General features: G+C 36.9%; 1 protein-coding gene across 1 annotated transcript in view; it reads left to right on the forward strand.

Annotated features, from left to right (window-relative positions):
• The window catches only part of IQCM (IQ motif containing M), a 474138-nt gene that overhangs the window by 134549 nt on the left and 318892 nt on the right, over nt 1-20697 (forward strand). Inside the window, exon 7 of the mRNA XM_043567775.1 lies at nt 4813-4904. Coding sequence (XP_043423710.1) covers nt 4813-4904 — 92 coding nt within the window. The remainder of the gene's footprint in view (nt 1-4812; nt 4905-20697) is intronic.

The following is a 20697-nucleotide window of genomic DNA, read 5'->3' on the forward strand; positions in this document are numbered from 1 at the left end:
ATGTATAGTTTTATTCTACTATGCGAATACTTCCTGACCAATTGTAGTTTCTCAAGTCTATTAACACGTCGTGCGGGATCCTAATTTGTCCTTCTGCTTGAGTCCCTTAAAGCATATCAATTATCAAAATTTTAGTTTTCAATTCAATTAACTTTTGAACTGGAGGATGTCTGAGTAGTTAAGCAAACCATCTGGGTTTTACAGTGCATAAGCTCAAATCCAATTTGTGGCTTTCTTGAGAAAAATGCCATATTTTATGATAATATTACATAAGTTTGGAATTTGAATAACTCCTCTGCAGCAATTATGGAGCAGAGTTAAGTTATAATTTTTCTTTTTTAATTTAATAATTTAAAGTTAGTCTTTTTCTAACGGAAGGTGAGACTGATCCTGTAGAGCATAGTTTCAGGGAAGGCATTTGCTTCTGCTTTCCAAAGGTGTGTGGAGATGAGTCAGTTACTTTTCCGAATTATTCCATTAAATAGCACAGTCATCTTCAAGGTAACTTTACAATTGTGTACATAACTGTTGGCCCTAGGGCTACAGAACCTCTAAAGGTTCTTCAGCACATTTTATAGGAACGTTTATACTTGTAGAGTATCAATGTTGCTCTGTTAAATGTGTTTTTCAGTCATTTGTTTTACATTATTTCATTATGTAACATCGTCAGAAATTTGGGATAATTAGCACAGTAATAAATAATAAAAATTTGAGAAAATGTTTCCCTGGCTATAAAGAATATCATGGACCTTCCAACATTTACCCAACAATCTGTGCTTAACACTAGGAGATTGATGCTCAGAAGTCAACACTATGTTGGCATAAGTGTAATGTGATATTCAAATTTGGAAGAGTGGAATTTATGTAAAGCTCTAATACTGAGGGTTTGGTTTTATCCATGGTAGGGGAAGATGTTAATTGCAAAGGAAAAGAAATGATTATATTGGGAATTTACCAGTTTAAAAAAAATTTGCTTTTGGCCTTAATTTACACCAAGACCCAGGTTGATCTAGCAGAGTGGTAACTGCTAAAAGAGTAGTTAATAGACCAATTTAACCAAATAGTTTAGAATTTCAAGTACGCTTTTAATAACTAGAAAATTAACTGAACTAATTTGAAAATCTACCATTTTCTGTGTATTTCAATGGGACTGAAGATTCAAGAAAGAATAATAATGACTTAGGGAAAAGTGGAGCACTCATTAATAATAAATCTGATCAGGTAGAGTATCTTTCAGTATGTCTTTCTCAAGAGAGTTGAGTCTTTCTCAAAGAATTGTTTCTTCTGCAACTGGTGGAAGATAAAGGTCTCTTGACACCCTAACATCCCATTTTTAATGAAAACATGTCCTACCTAATGAGGAAGATCAACACCCTCTGAAATTAAGAGCAAGTCCATGTACTCCCAGTAACAGCCTGGGGCACATAAAGCCTGAACTTCAATCCACTAGGGTTGCTTTGTCTTTATTTATAGCTAGCTTATGGCAGTAACTTGTTTCCTACCTTGCAGTTAGCTTCATTTCATTAATGTTAGAAGTGTGATGGGAATACAGAAGGAAAGACAAATAAGTGTTCTGGGACATGGTGACTCAGGGTATTAGAAAACCTGTGCTTAACTAGACAAATAAGATGCCATTAGAGTGAAATTTTTACTGAAATCTAGTTCATCACATAATAAAGATAAGGAAACTTAGCCATGAGGATATAAGCAACAGAAAGGACAATAGAATCAGTTGGAAATCAGGTAGGGGGTTGTTAACAATGCAGGGACAGGTTCCAGCACTAATTAGCATGAATTGCCCAACTCTTTGTGAGACTTCTGGAAGATTTCTGTTCAATACGAATAGACCCTTGTGAGGGAAGCTGTATATAAACTACTTACAATTCCCCTGAAGATGCCTTGGAAAATACTTATTTCTAAGGGAGACACATAATATTTTTAGGTAGACCATAAAAATATTGGCTCCACAAAAGAAATTTCCTTGGACAATACATGAAGAAATATAATCTTATAAATATATGATTTCCTTTTGCCAGATTTCTCTACATTTGATTTGCAGAGCAAAACCAAAATTGAATACCTCTGAATTTTCTAATTTAAGGAAGTGAAGTTCTTCAATATACCTTTGAATTCTAACTTCAAAGATTACCATACATTAACATGCTCTTTTTATGACCATAGTGATAAATGTGAGTGCATTCTAAATGTTAATTTTCCACCAAGGAAATTAATTTTCTCTGCACTTATTTATTAGAGCTATTTTTGTTGTTGTTGTTTATAATATTTGGTGCATTTGGAGGTATGACAACTGTATTTCTGTAAACGGATTCTGTAACTTAGGCAAGTGAGCCCAGACTTCTTCCCCTAGTTTTGTGACCATTCGGGAGTTTCTTGTGTGTTATATGACAGTTTGTATTTAGGCTATTCTGATCAATTGAATAATAAAATGAGAAGATTATAAAGTAATGATAGAATCCCTCACTGCATTTCACATCCAAGTTGAAACGACCCTGCCATTTCACCTTAATGTTTGTAAAATATTTTGCTTAAGTGGATGAACTGTGGTCTGCTTCTGTTAGGATCTTTCATTAATAGGGAATCATTGAACAATGCAATTAATAGTCCTAATTTGGAGATTTAAATATATAACCATGGGCCAGATAGAAGAGATCAAAGAAAATTGTGATTGATTAGTGTATTGTGGCCCTATTCTTGATGACATACAAATAAATTCTAGAATTTTAAATGGGGTTTTGCAAAGCTGACTGTATACTCAAGCCTTTCATATTTTCCCTTGACTGTATGATTTGGTCATACTAGTGATACCTCAGTTGTTTGGCCACTACATGTGACCACATGAGTGACAGATAGACTAATGGATCCTATTAAGTCAGTCATTTATTTACTATTTATTAAGTATCAACTGTATGCCAAATGTAAAACTCTGCCACAGAGTCTTCCCTCAGAGACCCTAGTTTTTTGATGGGCAAAATGTTTTCAAATCCTAAGAATTTCTTAAAATTTTTTTTAATGTTTATTTATTTTTGAGAGTGAGAGAGACAGAGCACGAACAGGGGAGGGGCAGAGAGAGAGAGAGAGAGGGAGACATAGAATCAGAAGCAGGCTCCAGGCTCTGAGCTGTCAGCACAGAGCCCAACGTGGGGCTCAAACTCACAAACTGCAAGATCATGACCTGAGCTGAAGTTGGACATTCAACCGACTGAGCCACCCAGGCGCCCCTAAAATCCTAAAAATTTCTATAATATTTATATAACATTTGAAATTGCAATTCAGTTTCTAGACATTTATAATAAGAAAAGAATTGGATAGGTTCACAAATATGAATGTTCAAAGATTTTCATCCTTGTTTATAAATACCAAAAAAGTGGAAGCAACCCAAATATCCAGCAAAAGAAATTGGTAAATAAACCATCAGTATGTTAAATCCATATAATGGAATGCTTTGTAAAGGGTCAAAATGACAGTGTACATCTTTGTACATTTACAAATAAAGAAATTCATGATATTAAGTAAAAAAAATGAGCTAAAGGGTTCATGTACATATATGTGCAAATAAACAGAGAAGGTATGAAATATAGTACATATGTTAATTATGACAAATACAGTTAGTATAAAATAGTTATACTATTTTATACTAATTTATACTAATAATAAATAAATAAATATATAAATATAAATATATATATTTATATATATATATAATGGAATATTACTTGGTGATCAAAAAGAATGAAATCTTGCCACTTGCAACAACGTGGATGGAGCTAGAGTGTATTATGCTAAACATAAGAAGTCAGAGAAAGACAAATATATAATTTCAATCATATGTGGAATTTAAGAAACACAACAGATGAACATAAGGGAAGGGAAGGAAAAATGAGATAAAACAGAGAGGGAAGCAAACCATATGAAACTCTTAAATACAGAGAACAAACTGAGGTTGCTGGAGGGGAGGTTAGTGTGGGGGGATGGGCTAAATGAGTGATAGGCATTAAGGAGGGCACTTGTAAGGATGAGAACTGGGTGTCATATGTAAGTTATGATTCAATGGATTCTACTCCTAAACCAGTAGTACACTGTATGTTAACTAATTTGAATTTAAATAAATAAATAAAAAATAAATAAAATGGGTGTAATAATAAAAACCCAGTATCTTGTTGTGAGCATTAAATGCAGCAAGACAGACAGAACTTAGAATAGTGCCTGGCCCTTAAGAAGCATTTAAGGTTTTACAAATATGACTAAAATAATAGGGTGGTGAATTAGGGCTAATTTTTATTTTTTTCCTTTTGCTTATGTACATTTGCTAAAATTTCTACATGATACCCAGTTTTTGATTCAGCTGACTTGGTTAAATCTCGTTAAGTCATGATAGGAAACATGTTACTTAAAATCTCTTGTGAAAGAGAGAATAAATAGATATGATGTTTGTTCACTTTTCTGAGTTTTGTTTTCATTCAGAAAGCAAATGTTCCTGTTTGTTATCCATGCTCAGAGCCAGCAAAATTTGGTATTATTTTTGTCTTAATTCAATAAATATTATATATTTATATGTAATAACATAATTACATATAAATATATATTTTCAATAATATTTATAGAGGGCCTACTGCATGCTTCTAACTCTGCAGAATGCTGAGGGTCCAACATGCATAGTCTCTACTGATAGGAGACAAGTGGTTTTTTTCTCTGTGATTAGCATCTAATATTATAACATTGTTCTTGAGCGTTTGTATTACAAAATAGGGATTAGAAATCACTCAAGGCTTTATCTTTACATTCTGGAAACAGATTGTTGGTCTCACCATATGCTGTCCCCATCAACTTTGGCTTGCCCTTACAACCCATGACCACCTCTTCCATGGGACTTCCGAAAGAACATGGTGAGTCTCATTTGTAAGTGTTAATAATAACGCAGTGACTTTCATTATTTCACATTCATTTAAAATGTAGTGTCAAACAGCTAGTATTTCCTTTAAATACTGTGTCAAAATTTAAAGAGATTTCAGAAACAAATACTAATAATTCATTTTCAGCTCTTTTATTTGAACTTGAGAGATTGGATTTTTTTAATGTTTCTGTATTTTTGAGAGAGAGAGAGAGAGAGAAAGAAAGAGAATGAGTAGGGGAAGGGCAGAGAGAGAGAGGCACAGAATCCAAAACAGGCTTCAGGCTCTGAGCTGTCAGCACAGAGTCTGACGCGGGGCTTGAACTCAGGAATGGCGAGATCATGACCTAGGCTGAAGTCGGATGCTGAACTGACTGAGCCACTCAGGCACCCCAGATTGGATGTTTTTAATGTGTGTGAATATTGAAGGTTTTAGGAAATTATAAGCATAAATTTCTTATACTTTTATAAATTCCTCTATCCTTGGGGCGCCTGGGTGGCGCAGTCGGTTAAGCGTCCGACTTCAGCCAGGTCACGATCTTGCGGTCCGTGAGTTCGAGCCCCGCGTCGGGCTCTGGGCTGATGGCTCAGAGCCTGGAGGCTGTTTCCGATTCTGTGTCTCCCTCTCTCTCTGACCCTCCCCCGTTCATGCTCTGTCTCTCTCTGTCCCAAAAATAAATAAACGTTGAAAAAAAATTTTTTTTTAAATAAAAAAAAAATAAATTCTCTATCCTTGAGTTATTGTTGTTTTAAAAGAATACACAATTCTTCAAAAGAAAATATAGATGATTCTTTAAAGTCCCTTAAGGGTGATTGAAAAGCTAACTCTCTGGAACTTGGTGACTTGCTTAAAGACAGACCTAGGGGGCTATTGATCCAAAGAAACTGTTTTGTAGTTTTCCTCTTTTTAAACTTGTTACTCATGTTCTTGAGCTTCAGGCTGTCATTAAGAGAAAACTCTTCTTGTAGAGTGGGACTTTGATTGATTTTGAAAATTTGCAGAAGAAGCTTCTCCTTGCATTCTTAAGACATTCTTGCATAAAATTTCCTTTATCCAACTACAATTTTGCCAGCATTTCTCTACTTTGATTATTATAAGGAATTCAAGCATCAAATGGAGGCTCAAGCACCACATTTTCATTAATCCAACCAATATTCACCAATACTTTTAATATTTGTGAATATAATGTCAGAATCTTGAACACATGCTGTTTAAAGTCGAACACACATCTGTTTAAAATTTTTGAATGTTGAATTGATCCATAGCTTAAATTCTTTTAAGGCTTGATCAGGTAGTTTGAGGTCCCAGGTAGTGTAAACAATGTGTGGATCTCAACTGAGTCTAGAATATGTATATGAAGAAGTAAATGCTGTCAAAAATTCTTCATAAAGCATAGGATCTAATAGGTGAAATAGTATAATCTTGAAATCTGATAACTATGAAGGCTGAGGTTTTGCAGCCCTTAACTACCTTATAAGTGAAAGTTCTATGATATTTAGCGTTTATTCAGAATCATACTAAGCATTGATAAAAATCTGTTTTCAAATACCATCAAACTCAGATAAATCATATGTTTTTTCCCTTTTTAGAGCCACCTCTTCTTAGTTCATTGAAGGGTTCAGTAATTCTCATGGCTTTACTCTGAATGTAGAAATTTAAGTCTTTTTCCATCTACATGAAACTTACGCCATAGGAGTTTGACCACTGTTTTTTTTTTTTTTAGTGCTAAAGAAAAGACAAAATCTTTCTAAAATGTTTATTGAGAGAATCTCAATTACTAGCTACAGATTATTATGAAATTTTGAGTCAAAGGCCTGCAGAATGGGCAGTCACCTACAGGATGTGCTTTGAGGTTTTCTAAAGGTTCTGTCCATGCAAAAATGTTCTGCTGACACATTTGGAATATTTACTAATAGATCCATAATAACCTCATGGGAGATGAAGGCTCCTTGTCTTATCACAGTGACTGGCACATATTAGGCATTAATAAACATTTGTTGAATGAATGAATGAATGAATGAAGACAAATTAAAAGAAGCCACCCAAATGGAATATTTTTCTATATGTATCTGTGTATCTCTTTTAGCATTATAGGCTAAAAGAAAAAGATGAATTTGGGGAAATAAAATACAAAAACAACAATGAATATATACCTGCAAAAAAAGGGCACTGGACACTTTTCTTTTATGGTTCTGGTTTACACTGATTATGTGTAGACTGCAGAGATAGCATAAAAATAAGTAAAATGTTATGCATTTCATTTATATGCTTTAAAAGCAAATTGTTGGGCAGATTATTAGTTTTATGATATAAGTCTCTCAATACTCATATAACTTCATGGGGAGTTGGAAGGTTAAACATGCTGAAAGTATAAAAATTTTCAATAAAATATTATTTCCAAATGCTACAGTGTAGCTCTTCTTTTTTCCTTAAAATGAAATGTATTTTTAATAAAATAAGAGTGGAAATTTCACCAGTGCTTTGTTTTATATGAATTTTTGTTTTATTTTGCTTTGTTTTCAGCCAAACAACTCTTTTATAATAGCAATTTTATTATTATTATTATTATTTTTTTTTTATTTATTTTTTTTTTGGTAAGGTCAGAAATATCTGAAAGTTTGTGGCCAGGACTTACTTAACTATCAGAGAAGTGTGAAAAATGTTGATTTTTTTTTTTTTAGGTGTGACCTAGGTGTGATCCTGGCTTTGTGTCTTGGGTGAAAAATAATCAATACTTTATGAATACTTTTTAAAATTCATGTTAATTTTTTAGTTCATGTTACAGCTTTAGTCTACAAATTTGTCCAACAAAGCTTTTTCTGGACATCAGTATTAACACTGTTTAGTAAGTTACAGCTTCACTGAATGTCTGAAACATTTGCTGAGGTCTCTTTAATAAAAGGGTGTAGCTTAAATTGTGGAGAATGCAGATCTTGCGGTTTTCTCAGAGGTATATGATAATTTACTGGGCTCTTAAATTAAAATTGCCCAATTCTTTTTTAGAATAAATAAATAATTTTTTTTTTAATTTAAATTCAAGTTGGTTAACGTCCAGTACAGTGTTGGCTTCAGGAGTAGAACCCAGTGATTCATCTCTTACATATGACACCCAGTGCTCCTCCGTAAAAGTGCCCTCCTTAATACCCCTTACCGATTTAACCCATCTCTGCCCCCGCCCCGCCCACCACCTCTGCTCCAGCAACCCTCAGTTTGTTCTCTGTATTTAAGAGTCTCTTATGGCTTGCCTCCCTCTCCGTTTTTATCTTATTTTTTCCTTCCTTTAAATTATTCTTATTAAAGGAAAAAGGAAAGGAAATTAGAACATGGGAGTTAAGACAAAGTCAAGATTTCTATTCATTTGACTTACATATATTATTATGTATGACACATAATAATTATATGTTATATATATAGAAATATATATACTTTATACTACTTGAAGCCTTGCCTTTTAAAGTGGTACAATAGTCCCCCTTTATCTATGGGGAATACATTCCAAGACCCTCAGTGGGTGCCTGAAACTTGAGATAGTACCGAACCCTATATATATTATGTATGTTCCTATACACACGTACCTATGGTAAAGTTTAATTTATAAATTAGGCCCAGTAAGAGATCAGCAATAACTAATAATAAAATAGAACAGTTATAAGAATATACTGTAATAAAAGTTACATGGATGTGGTCTGTCTCTCAAAATATTTTATTGTACTACACCCACCTTCTTCCCATGATGATGTGAAATGACAAAATGTCTATTGATGAGATGAAGTGAGGTGAATGACACAGACATTATGACAGCATTAGGCTTCTATTTACCTTCTGACAGTGTTTCAGAAGGAGGATCATCTGCTTCTGGATCTTGGTTGACTGTGGGTAACTGAAACCATAGAAAGTGAAACTGCAGGTAAGGGGGCTATGGGATAGCACAGTAGTGAAGGCACTGAAGTTGTTCTAGTCATTCTAATGAGATTAGAATTCTGGCTCTGCCAGTTTCTAGTTGGAAACCTCATCCAAGTGACTTAATCACTCTATGAGTCAGTTTCCTCATTGATTACATGGGGAATAATAGCAATACCAACCTCAAAATTTTTAGATTATGTTTATAACATGTATACCATACATCCTGGTGCTTAATAAAATTGAGCTGTGACTATTAATTTCAGTTCCCTAGACATAAATAGTAAAGCATATATCCTAAAGGATTTATTACTAGAAGCACAAGACCTACCTCTTAACCACACACTCAACCCTATCACAGCATGGAACTCAGGAAGTGAGTTTTATTGTTAATGTATAAACACAATCACTGTGACCTTTCCTGAATTCAACTATTTTTGTCGTTATCATTGCTAGGATCCTGCTCTAGACCTTGAATCTGCCTGTTTGCTTGCTATTTCAATGAATTTGGTAGGTCACACTGAAATTGATATTCTTAAAGCACCCCTTTCACCAGTCATTTCAGAGCTTTACCTCCATCTTTATGATTCTAAGGGAATAGGCCCATGGTAGGAGGTACCCCAGTTCTCTGGGCTTTAGTTTCGTCATCTGTAAACTTCAAGGAAAGAATGAAACTATCTTCAATGAAAAGAACAAAAGGTTAGAATATTTCCCTTACCTGTAGGGTTGCTTCTCAGATATTAAAATCTCTGTACATAATCATTGATTGGAGAGAAGTGGACCAACCCCAGCCTTTGCTCTTAGCAAGATTTCTTACCTTACCCTACTTGGTAAGTTCACACCCTGGGGACCCTTGGGATGAATCTCATTAAGTATGACCTTTAACTCTGTCGACATCAGTGTCCACAAGACACCTAGGACTTCCAGGTTGCCTCTTATCACCAAAGTCCCACTCCCTTTCTCTCTAATTCTGTATGCCTTCTTTTGCGACCTTATCCCTTATCCTTTTTGCTCCTAGAAACTGTTTATTGTCCTCCCTGAAATCATAGCCAGTAACCAGCAAAAGCCCTAAATCTTTCTCTTCTGCTAAGTGTTCCCTTCAGCTCTTGGTCTCACTAAAATCCGTGCTCTGTCCCTAGCCCTGAGGACATTTCTTTCTCTGCTGTTGTCTCAAGTGGTGATGGTTCTCTCTCCCACACCTCGCCTGTCTGGGATTGGAGATGGAGTAGTGACCTTATTCCTTATGCTGTTTCCAGACCATTGTCGCTTCCTATTCTCTAACATGAATCCATCTTTGAATCCCATGTCATCAAATGATATCCTCCATTATCTCTTCTTCTTACAGTAATCTATTGATTTGCATCCATTTTCTCATATCTTAAAGAATTTAGACCCTGGGCCCTTGTGGATGTGGGTGTCTAAATAAATAAGCTCTCTGACTCATTGGCTTCTGCATTCCTTGAGCCCTTTTCCTTAAATGATTTTGCTTTCCATCATACTACATATATTCTCTAATAGTTATAGCTTTGAAATATTTCCAAAACCTGACATTGAAGAGCACTACTATTCACCAGATCACCTTCTAAACTCTAACAATATTTTTAAATCCCACTAAGAGTCTTGGGACCCTAGTGAAAATAGAGGCCTGGCATTAAATTTTTGAATTTCTTCTCTAGCTACACTCATTCCCTTGATAATTTTATCCAAGCTGTGGCTTTAAATATCATTTATGTGCTGATGACTCCAAACATATCTCCAGCCTGGTTATTCTCTTGAACTCCATCTCACATTCAACTGCGTAATCAGCATATCTACCTGAATTTTTAACAGGCATTTCAAACCTAACATGTCCAACTCAGGAACTCCGTAGGTGTTGTTCTCTTTGTCTAGAAAGCTCCTTTCCTTAGATATCATAGGCATCACCTTTTGGCCACTTCTGGGCATTGTCCAAATGCCTCCTTACCAGTAAGGCCATTCCTGGCCAGTTTATTATAGCAGCAACCATACTTGCCAGCCCTGTTAGGCCACTTGCTTTACTTTGACCTCTAGCATTTGAGATCTCAGGACATGTTGCTTCTTTCATTTATCTGACTTTGTCTGCCTCCTCCTGATACAATATATAAAATCCATGAAGACGGATAGTATTGACTGATTTATTCACAACTAAATCCCTTGGATCCAGAATCATTCTTGGCACATAGGAAGTACTCACTATGAGTGAAGATACCATTTTATTTTCTAAGAGTGGTACCAATTTGCATATTTATTTTTTTCTATTTAATGAAGAAATTTATCTAATTTATTAGAATAAATAGTTCCACCCATGGAGCTTAAATATGCTGTTTTCATTTTGAATAAAAAATAAAGCTGAAAAAAATACAGCTCTATATGTGTGTGTGCGTGTGTTTGTGTGTATGTGTGTGTGCATATGTGTTTCTGAGAACATGGTGAACAACTATGTGAGGAAAGACTTTTGGGTACAGAACACCTAAAAATGCTAGTTAAATATTAAAAGATAAGATTAAAAACCTGGCTGAACGAGCAGGAAAGCATAAAAATAGTAAAACCAGAAAATATAAGAAAGTCTGATTCCACAAGGTTTTTATTATTTAGAGTAGTTTGTTTTTAGGGCTCATACCTATTCCTGGTAGCTTACAACTCTCCTAGTTAAAACAAACAAGCAACAAAAAATTTGTATCACTTCTGTCCCTTTTCCTTTCAATCAATCATATATAGATATATAGATATATACACACACACACACACACACACACATATATATATACACACGTGTATATATATATATATATATATATATATATACACACACACTCATATTAGATCTCAGGAATCCAGAATTAGATTAATAGATTAATTTTTTGTCATGATGCATTCTCATCACTTGTTCATGAGTTGCCCTCTTTTATTTCATTTATTTAATAATATTGATAGCAACTGATATCTACTTATTTGCCCTTGTCAAATCCTGTCTCTTTGCTTCCACCCTAGATTCCTAGATTTGGAGTGTTATTAAATTCTTGATACTAATCTTTCATTGTATTGTGACTGGTCTTTTCACTTTCTTTAAGGGTGTCTTTGATAAACAAATGATATTGATTTAAATATGGCAAAATTGAACAAAAATATTACCCTCTTTGAGGCAATAAAATGAAATGCTGCAGGTTTGCTCTCCCCCAATCTTGAATTTCTTACTCTCATTGTCCACTATTCCAGTTTTGTCTTTTTTTAACTGTAATCTCACAAGCTATGCCATAATTGTCATTATTTTATAAAAAGAGGATGTTTGTTTAGATTTGCCTGTCCCCAGGTAGATATCAAGAATTGCAGAATAAATAGGCAAGATGGTGGCTTAGGAGGACGCTGGGCTCACTGCACGTCCTGCTGATCACTTAGATTCCACCTACACCTGCCTAAATAACCCAGAAAACCGCCAGAGGATTAGCAGAACGGAGTCGCTGGAGCCAAGCGCAGACGAGAGGCCCACTGAAGAGGGTAGGAAGGGCGGCGAGGCGGTGCGCGGTCCACGGACTGGCGGGAGGGAGCCGGGGCGGAGGGGCGGCTCACCGGCCAAGCAGAGCCCCCGAGTCTGGCTTGCAAAAGTGGAGGGGCCTGACGGACTGTGTTCCCACAACAAGCGCGACTTAGCATCTGGAAGGTCTTAAGTTAACAGCTCTGCTCGGAAAGCGGGAAGGCTGGAGGACAAAGGGAGGGAGAGCTGCTGAGCCCCCGGACGACAGAGCTCAGTTTGGTGGGGAACAAAGGCGCTCGCCAGCGCCATCTCCCCCGCCCATCCCCCAGCCAAAATCCCAAAGAGAACCGGTTCCTGCCAGGGAACTTGCTCGCTCCGCGCAAACACCCAACTGTGTGCTTCGGCGGAGCCAAACCTCCGGCAGCGGATCTGACTCCCTCCCGCTGCCACAGGGCCCCTCCTGAAGTGGATCACCTAAGGAGAAGCGATCTAAGCCTGCCCCTCCTGCCCCCGTGCACCTTGCCTACCCACCCCAGCTAATACGCCAGATCCCCAGCATCACAAGCCTGGCAGGGTGCAAGTAGCCCAGACGAGCCACACCACCCCACAGTGAATCCCACCCCTAGGAGAGGGGAAGAGAAGGCACACACCAGTCTGACTGTGGCCCCAGCAGTGGGCTGGGGGCAGACATCAGGTCTGACTGTGGCCCCGCCCACCAACTCCAGTTATACACCACAGCACAGGGGAAGTGCCCTGCAGGTCCTCACCACGCCAGGGACTATCCAAAATGACCAAGCGGAAGAATTCCCCTCAGAAGAATCTCCAGGAAATAACAACAGCTAATGAGCTGATCAACAAGGATTTAAATAATATAACAGAAAGTGAATTTAGAATAATAGTCATAAAATTAATCGCTGGGCTTGAAAACAGTATACAGGACAGCAGAGAATCTCTTGCTACAGAATCAAGGGACTAAGGAACAGTCACGAGGAGCTGAAAAACGCTTTAAACGAAATGCATAACAAAATGGAAACCACCACGGCTCGGCTTGAAGAGGCAGAGGAGAGAATAGGTGAACTAGAAGATAAAGTTATGGAAAAAGAGGAAGCTGAGAAAAAGAGATAAAAAAATCCAGGAGTATGAGGGGAAAATTAGAGAACTAAGTGATACACTAAAAAGAAATAATATACGCATAATTGGTATCCCAGAGGAGGAAGAAAGAGGGAAAGGTGCTGAAGGGGTACTTGAAGAAATAATAGCTGAGAACTTCCCTGAACTGGGGAAGGAAAAAGGCATTGAAATCCAAGAGGCACAGAGAACTCCCTTCAGACGTAACTTGAATCGATCTTCTGCACGACATATCATAGTGAAACTGGCAAAATACAAGGATAAAGAGAAAATTCTGAAAGCAGCAAGGGGTAAACGTGCCCTCACATATAAAGGGAGACCTATAAGACTCGTGACTGATCTCTCTTTTGAAACTTGGCAGGCCAGAAAGAATTGGCACGAGATTTTCAGGGTGCTAGACAGAAAAAATATGCAGCCAAGGAATCCTTTATCCAGCAAGTCTGTCATTTAGAATAGAAGGAGAGATAAAGGTCTTCCCAAACAAACAAAAACTGAAGGAATTTGTCACCACTAAACCAGCCCTACAAGAGATCCTAAGGGGGACCCTGTGAGACAAAGTCCCAGAGACGTCACTACAAGCGTAAAACATACAGACATCACAATGACTCTAAACCCGTATCTTTCTATAATAACACTGAATGTAAATGGATTAAATGCGCCAACCAAAAGACATAGGGTATCAGAATGGATAAAAAAACAAGACCCATCTATTTGCTGTCTACAAGAGACTCATTTTAGACCTGAGGACACCTTTAGATTGAGAGTGAGGGGATGGAGAACTATTTATCATGCGACTGGAAGCCAAAAGAAAGCTGGAGTAGCCATACTTATATCAGACAAACTAGACTTTAAATTAAAGGCTGTAACAAGAGATGAAGAAGGACATTATATAATAGTTACAGGGTCTATCCATCAGGAAGAGCTAACAATTATCAATGTCTATGCGCCGAATACCGGAGCCCCCAAATATATAAAACAATTACTCATAAACATAAGCAACCTTATTGAGAAGAATGTGGTCATTGCAGGGGACTTTAACACCCCACTTACAGAAATGGATAGATCATCTAGACACACGGTCAATAAAGAAACAAGGGCCCTGAATGAGACATTGGATCAGATGGACTTGACAGATATATTTAGAACTCTGCATCCCAAAGCAACAGAATATACTTTCTTCTCGAGTGCACATGGAACATTCTCCAAGATAGATCATATACTGGGTCACAAAACAGCCCTTCATAAGTTTACAAGAATTGAAATTATACCATGCTTACTTTCAGACCACAATGCTATGAAGCTTGAAATCAACCACAGAAAAAAGTCTGGAAAACCTCCAAAAGCATGGAGGTTAAAGAACACCCTACTAACGAATGAGTGGGTCAACCAGGCAATTAGAGAAGAAATTAAAAGATATATGGAAACAAACGAAAATGAAAATACAACAATCCAAACGCTTTGGGACGCAGCAAAGGCAGTCCTGAGAGGAAAATACATTGCAATCCAGGCCTATCTCAAGAAACAAGAAAAATCCCAAATACAAAATCTAACAGCACACCTAAAGGAAATAGAAGCAGAACAGCAAAGGCAGCCTAAACCCAGCAGAAGAAGAGAAATAATAAAGATCAGAGCAGAAATAAACAATATAGAATCTAAAAAAACTGTAGAGCAGATCAACGAAACCAAGAGTTGGTTTTTTGAAAAAATAAACAAAATTGACAAACCTCTAGCCAGGCTTCTCAAAAAGAAAAGGGAGATGACCCAAATAGATAAAATCATGAATGAAAATGGAATGATTACAACCAATCCCTCAGAGATACAAACAATTATCAGGGAATACTATGAAAAATTATATGCCAACAAATTGGACAACCTGGAAGAAATGGACAAATTCCTGAACACCCACACTCTTCCAAAACTCAATCAGGAGGAAATAGAAAGCTTGAACAGACCCATAACCAGCGAAGAAATTGAATCGGTTATCAAAAATCTCCCAACAAATAAGAGTCCAGGACCAGATGGCTTCCCAGGGGAGTTCTACCAGACGTTTAAAGCAGAGATAATACCTATCCTTCTCAAGCTATTCCAAGAAATAGAAAGGGAAGGAAAACTTCCAGACTCATTCTATGAAGCCAGTATTACTTTGATTCCTAAACCAGACAGAGACCCAGTCAAAAAAGAGAACTACAGGCCAATATCCCTGATGAATATGGATGCAAAAATTCTCAATAAGATACTAGCAAATCGAATTCAACAGCATATAAAAAGAATTATTCACCATGATCAAGTGGGATTCATTCCTGGGATGCAGGGCTGGTTCAACATTCGCAAATCAATCAACGTGATACATCACATTAACAAAAAAAAAGAGAAGAACCATTTGATCCTGTCAATCGATGCAGAAAAGGCCTTTGACAAAATCCAGCACCCTTTCTTAATAAAAACCCTTGAGAAAGTCGGGATAGAAGGAACATACTTAAAGATCATAAAAGCCATTTATGAAAAGCCCACAGCTAACATCATCCTCAATGGGGAAAAACTGAGAGCTTTTTCCCTGAGATCAGGAACACGACAAGGATGCCCACTCTCACCGCTGCTGTTTAAAATAGTGCTGGAAGTTCTAGCATCAGCAATCAGACAACAAAAGGAAATCAAAGGCATCAAAATTGGCAAAGATGAAGTCAAGCTTTCGCTTTTTGCAGATGACATGATACTATACATGGAAAATCCGATAGACTCCCCCAAAAGTCTGCTAGAACTGATACAGGAATTCAGCAAAGTTGCAGGATACAAAATCAATGTACAGAAATCAGTTGCATTCTTATACACTAACAATGAAGCAACAGAAAGACAAATAAAGAAACTGATCCCATTCACAATTGCACCAAGAAGCATAAAATACCTAGGAATAAATCTAACCAAAGATGTAAAGGATCTGTATGCTGAAAACTATAGAAAGCTTCTGAAGGAAATTGAAGAAGATTTAAAGAAATGGAAAGACATTCCCTGCTCATGGATTGGAAAAATAAATATTGTCAAAATGTCAATACTACCCAAAGCTATCTACACATTCAATGCAATCCCAATCAAAATTGCACCAGCATTCTTCTCGAAACTAGAACAAGCAATCCTAAAATTCATATGGAACCACAAAAGGCCCCGAATAGCCAAAGGAATTTTGAAGAAGAAGACCAAAGCAGGAGGCATCACAATCCCAGACTTTAGCCTCTACTACAAAGCTGTCATCATCAAGACAGCATGGTATTGGCACAAAAACAGACGCATAGACCAATGGAATAGAATAGAAACCCCAGAACTAGACCCACAATCGTATGGCCAACTCATCTTTGACAAAGCAGGAAAGAACATCCAATGGAAAAAAGACAGCCTCTTTAACAAATGGTGCTGGGAGAACTGGACAGCAACATGCAGAAGGTTGAAACTAGACCACTTTCTCACACCATTCACAAAAATAAACTCAAAATGGATAAAGGACCTGAATGTGAGACAGGAAACCATCAAAACCTTAGAGGAGAAAGCAGGAAAAGACCTCTCTGACCTCAGCCGTAGCAATCTCTTACTCGACACATCCCCAAAGGCAAGGGAATTAAAAGCAAAAGTGAATTACTGGGACCTTATGAAGATAAAAAGCTTCTGCACAGCAAAGGAAACAACCAACAAAACTAAAAGGCAACTAACGGAATGGGAAAAAATATTCGCAAATGACATATCGGACAAAGGGCTAGTATCCAAAATCTATCAAGAGCTCACCAAACTCCACACCCGAAAAACAAATAACCCAGTGAAGAAATGGGCAGAAAACATGAATAGACACTTCTCTAAAGAAGACATCCGGATGGCCAACAGGGACATGAAAAGATGTTCAGCGTCGCTCCTTATCAGGGAAATACAAATCAAAACCACACTCAGGTATCACCTCACGCCAGTCAGAGTGGCCAAAATGAACAAATCAGGAGACTATAGATGCTGGCGAGGATGTGGAGAAACGGGAACCCTCTTGCACTGTTGGTGGGAATGCAAATTGGTGCAGCCACTCTGGAAAGCAGTGTGGAGGTTCCTCAGAAAATTAAAAATAGACCTACCCTATGACCCAGCAATAGCACTGCTAGGAATTTATCCAAGGGATACAGGAGTGCTGATGCATAGGGCCACTTTTACGCCAATGTTCATAGCAGCACTCTCAACAATAGCCAAATTATGGAAAGAGCCTAAATGTCCATCCACTGATGAATGGATAAAGAAATTGTGGTTTATATACACAATGGAATACTACGTGGCAATGAGAAAAAATGAAATATGGCCTTTTGTAGCAACGTGGATGGAACTGGAGAGTGTGATGCTAAGTGAAATAAGCCATACAGAGAAAGACAGATACCATATGGTTTCACTCTTATGTGGATCCTGAGAAACTTAACAGGAACCCATGGGGGAGGGGAAGGAAAAAAAAATAGGTTAGAATAGGAGAGAGCCAAAGCATAAGAGACTGTTAAAAACTGAGAACAAACTGAGGGTTGATGGGGGGTGGGAGGGAGGAGAGGGTGGGTGATGGGTATTGAGGAGGGCACCTTTTGGGATGAGCACTGGGTGTTGTATGGAAACCAATTTGTCAATAAATTTCATTAAAAAAAAAAGAATTGCAAAAAAACTTACAAATTTTCCAAAGGAACTGCAGATGGACATGATATGTCTTCCTTTTATTTAGGGCTTTATAAAGTCTCAATAATATTTTATAGTTTTCTGCATTTTTAAAAGATTTATTTCCGTGCATTTAATGTTTTTGATGCTATTTTAAATGCTATTTAAAATTTTATTTCAGCCCTTCCCCACTTTCTGCAACCTAGAAATACAGTTAATCTTTTTATATGGACCTTACATTTTATAGACTTTATAAATTAACATAATTTCTAGTAGTTAGTCTGGTATATCTGTTGATCCTTCTAGATTTTCTAAGTATATAATCATGCTGTCCATGAATGATGACAGTTTATGTTCTTTTCTTCCTCTTCTGGGTCTTTTATTTATTTCTTCTTACCTTATTGCATTTGTTAGCCCCCCTGAATAATGTAACACAGAAATGGTGAACAGCTTTCTCATTTTCTATCTCAGAAGGAATTATTATATATATTAGCATTAAGTATAATGTATAGTATTTGTCAAAGCCTGTCTATATTAAAGAAGTTCCTACTTAGTGAAGAGGTTTCATCATGAGTCAATGTTGAGTTTTATCAGATGATTTTATTTTTATCTCAAGATGATTATATGATTTCTCTCCTTTGTTCTCTTGATGTAGTGAATTATGCTCATTGATGTTCAGATGTGAAGCTAATCTTCAACCTTGGAATAAACCAAACTTGAATTTAATTTGCTAATATTCTGTTGGGGATATTTAAACTTATTTTGAAAAGAGAAATGACCTGCAATTTTCCTTGTTTATAATGTTCCTGTCAGGATTTGGTGTTGAGGTAATGAACATTATACAATAAGTTGAAAACTATTCCCACTTTTTGTTCATTTGTCTGGAAGACTTTGTGTAAGATTGTGCTTTTTTTTTTCTTAAATGTTGGGGGGAAATCACTAATGATGCCACTTGGCCTGGAGATTTCTTTATATGGGATTTTAAAATCATAGATTAAATGTCTTTAATAAGATTGGAACTGATGAAATTATTTTAATCTTCTGCCAGTTTTTATAAGTTATGTTTATAGTAATATGTCCAAGTTGTCAAAAGTATTGCCACAAAGTTGTCCATAATAACATTTGTACTGATGTCTCCTTTTTAATTTTCTATATTAATTATTTAGGTTTTCTCTCTCTCCCTCCTTTCCTTCCTTTTTCTATTGGGTCAGTTGTGCTGAATGTCTGTCAACTTTATTTATTTATTTTTTTAAAGAAACAACTTTAGGCTTAATTGGTTTTCTTTATAGTGCATTACTTTCTACTTCATGAATTTCTAGTAATCATTATATTTTCCTGCTCTCCATGTTGGTCAGCTCTGAGTGAGTGCTTTCTTTGAGATCTTAATATTTGTTATTTGATTTTACTTCAGCATTTACTCATTACAATGAAAATTGTCTAAATACTGTATATATGCTATTATTATCAATTACTGTGATGGAATCTTCTCTCAATAAAATGGATGAGTTTAAGGAAGGCAGCACATACCCTTTAAAAATAGCCAGTAGAGGGGCACCTGGGTGGCTTAGTCGGTTAAGCATCTGACTCTTGATCTCAGCTCAGGTCTTGATCTCAGGGTCGCAGGTTCAAGCCCCACATTGGGCTTCTCTCTGAGCATGAAGCCTACTTAAAAAAAAAATAGCCAATAGAATGGTAGACATATGGGAACTCAAAAAATGCTTTATAAATAGCTTTTGTCCCCTGCGAAGATAACTGAAAATAAACAAAACCTTTCTGTTAGACTCCTTTTGTATTGAGATCAATAGCCAAATGTTAGGTTTCATTTTTTTTCAGTTATAAAAATACATACAACTATATTAAAGAACAATTTGGGGGGCGCCTGGGTGGCGCAGTCGGTTAAGCGTCCGACTTCAGCCAGGTCACGATCTCGCGGTCTGCGAGTTCGAGCCCCGCGTCAGGCTCTGGGCTGATGGCTCAGAGCCTGGAGCCTGTTTCTGATTCTGTGTCTCCCTCTCTCTCTGCCCCTCCCCCGTTCATGCTCTGTCTCTCTCTGTCCCAAAAATAAATAAACGTTGAAAAAAAAAAAATTTAAAGAACAATTTGGAAAAAAAAAACTTGTCAATTAATGCCACCACCCTCTCACAGCTGTGCTTAACAACTTAGTTTATTTCCTTTCAATTTTGTTCCTTTGCATCTTTTTAAAACCTAGTGGCAATACTTAATTTTTTTTTCTAGTTAAGTCTAATGTAATAGTTTTCTTTCATTAATTGGACATAAGCATCCATTTCATTTTCTCTCAATGAATACAAGGAATTCTCCCCCATGTACCAGTGCAGCTAACTCTCTAGCTTCTTTACTTGCTCATCAAAGGTTATTCAGATACTAGTCAGCTTGGGTTGCTAAAACAAAATGCCATAGACTGGGTGGCTTAAACAACAGAAATATTTTCTCACAGTTCTGGAGGCTGAAAGCCTGAGATCAGAGTACCTACGTGGTTGGGTTCTGATGAGAGCTGTCTTCCTGGCTTGCAAACAGCTGCCTTCTACCTGTTTTGTCACATGGCCTTTTCTGAGAGGGCACATTCAGAGAGAGAGAGAGAGCTCTCTGGTCTCT

Source organism: Prionailurus bengalensis, chromosome B1 (assembly GCF_016509475.1).
Source record: "Prionailurus bengalensis isolate Pbe53 chromosome B1, Fcat_Pben_1.1_paternal_pri, whole genome shotgun sequence".
NCBI classification, from domain to species: Eukaryota; Metazoa; Chordata; class Mammalia; order Carnivora; family Felidae; genus Prionailurus; species Prionailurus bengalensis.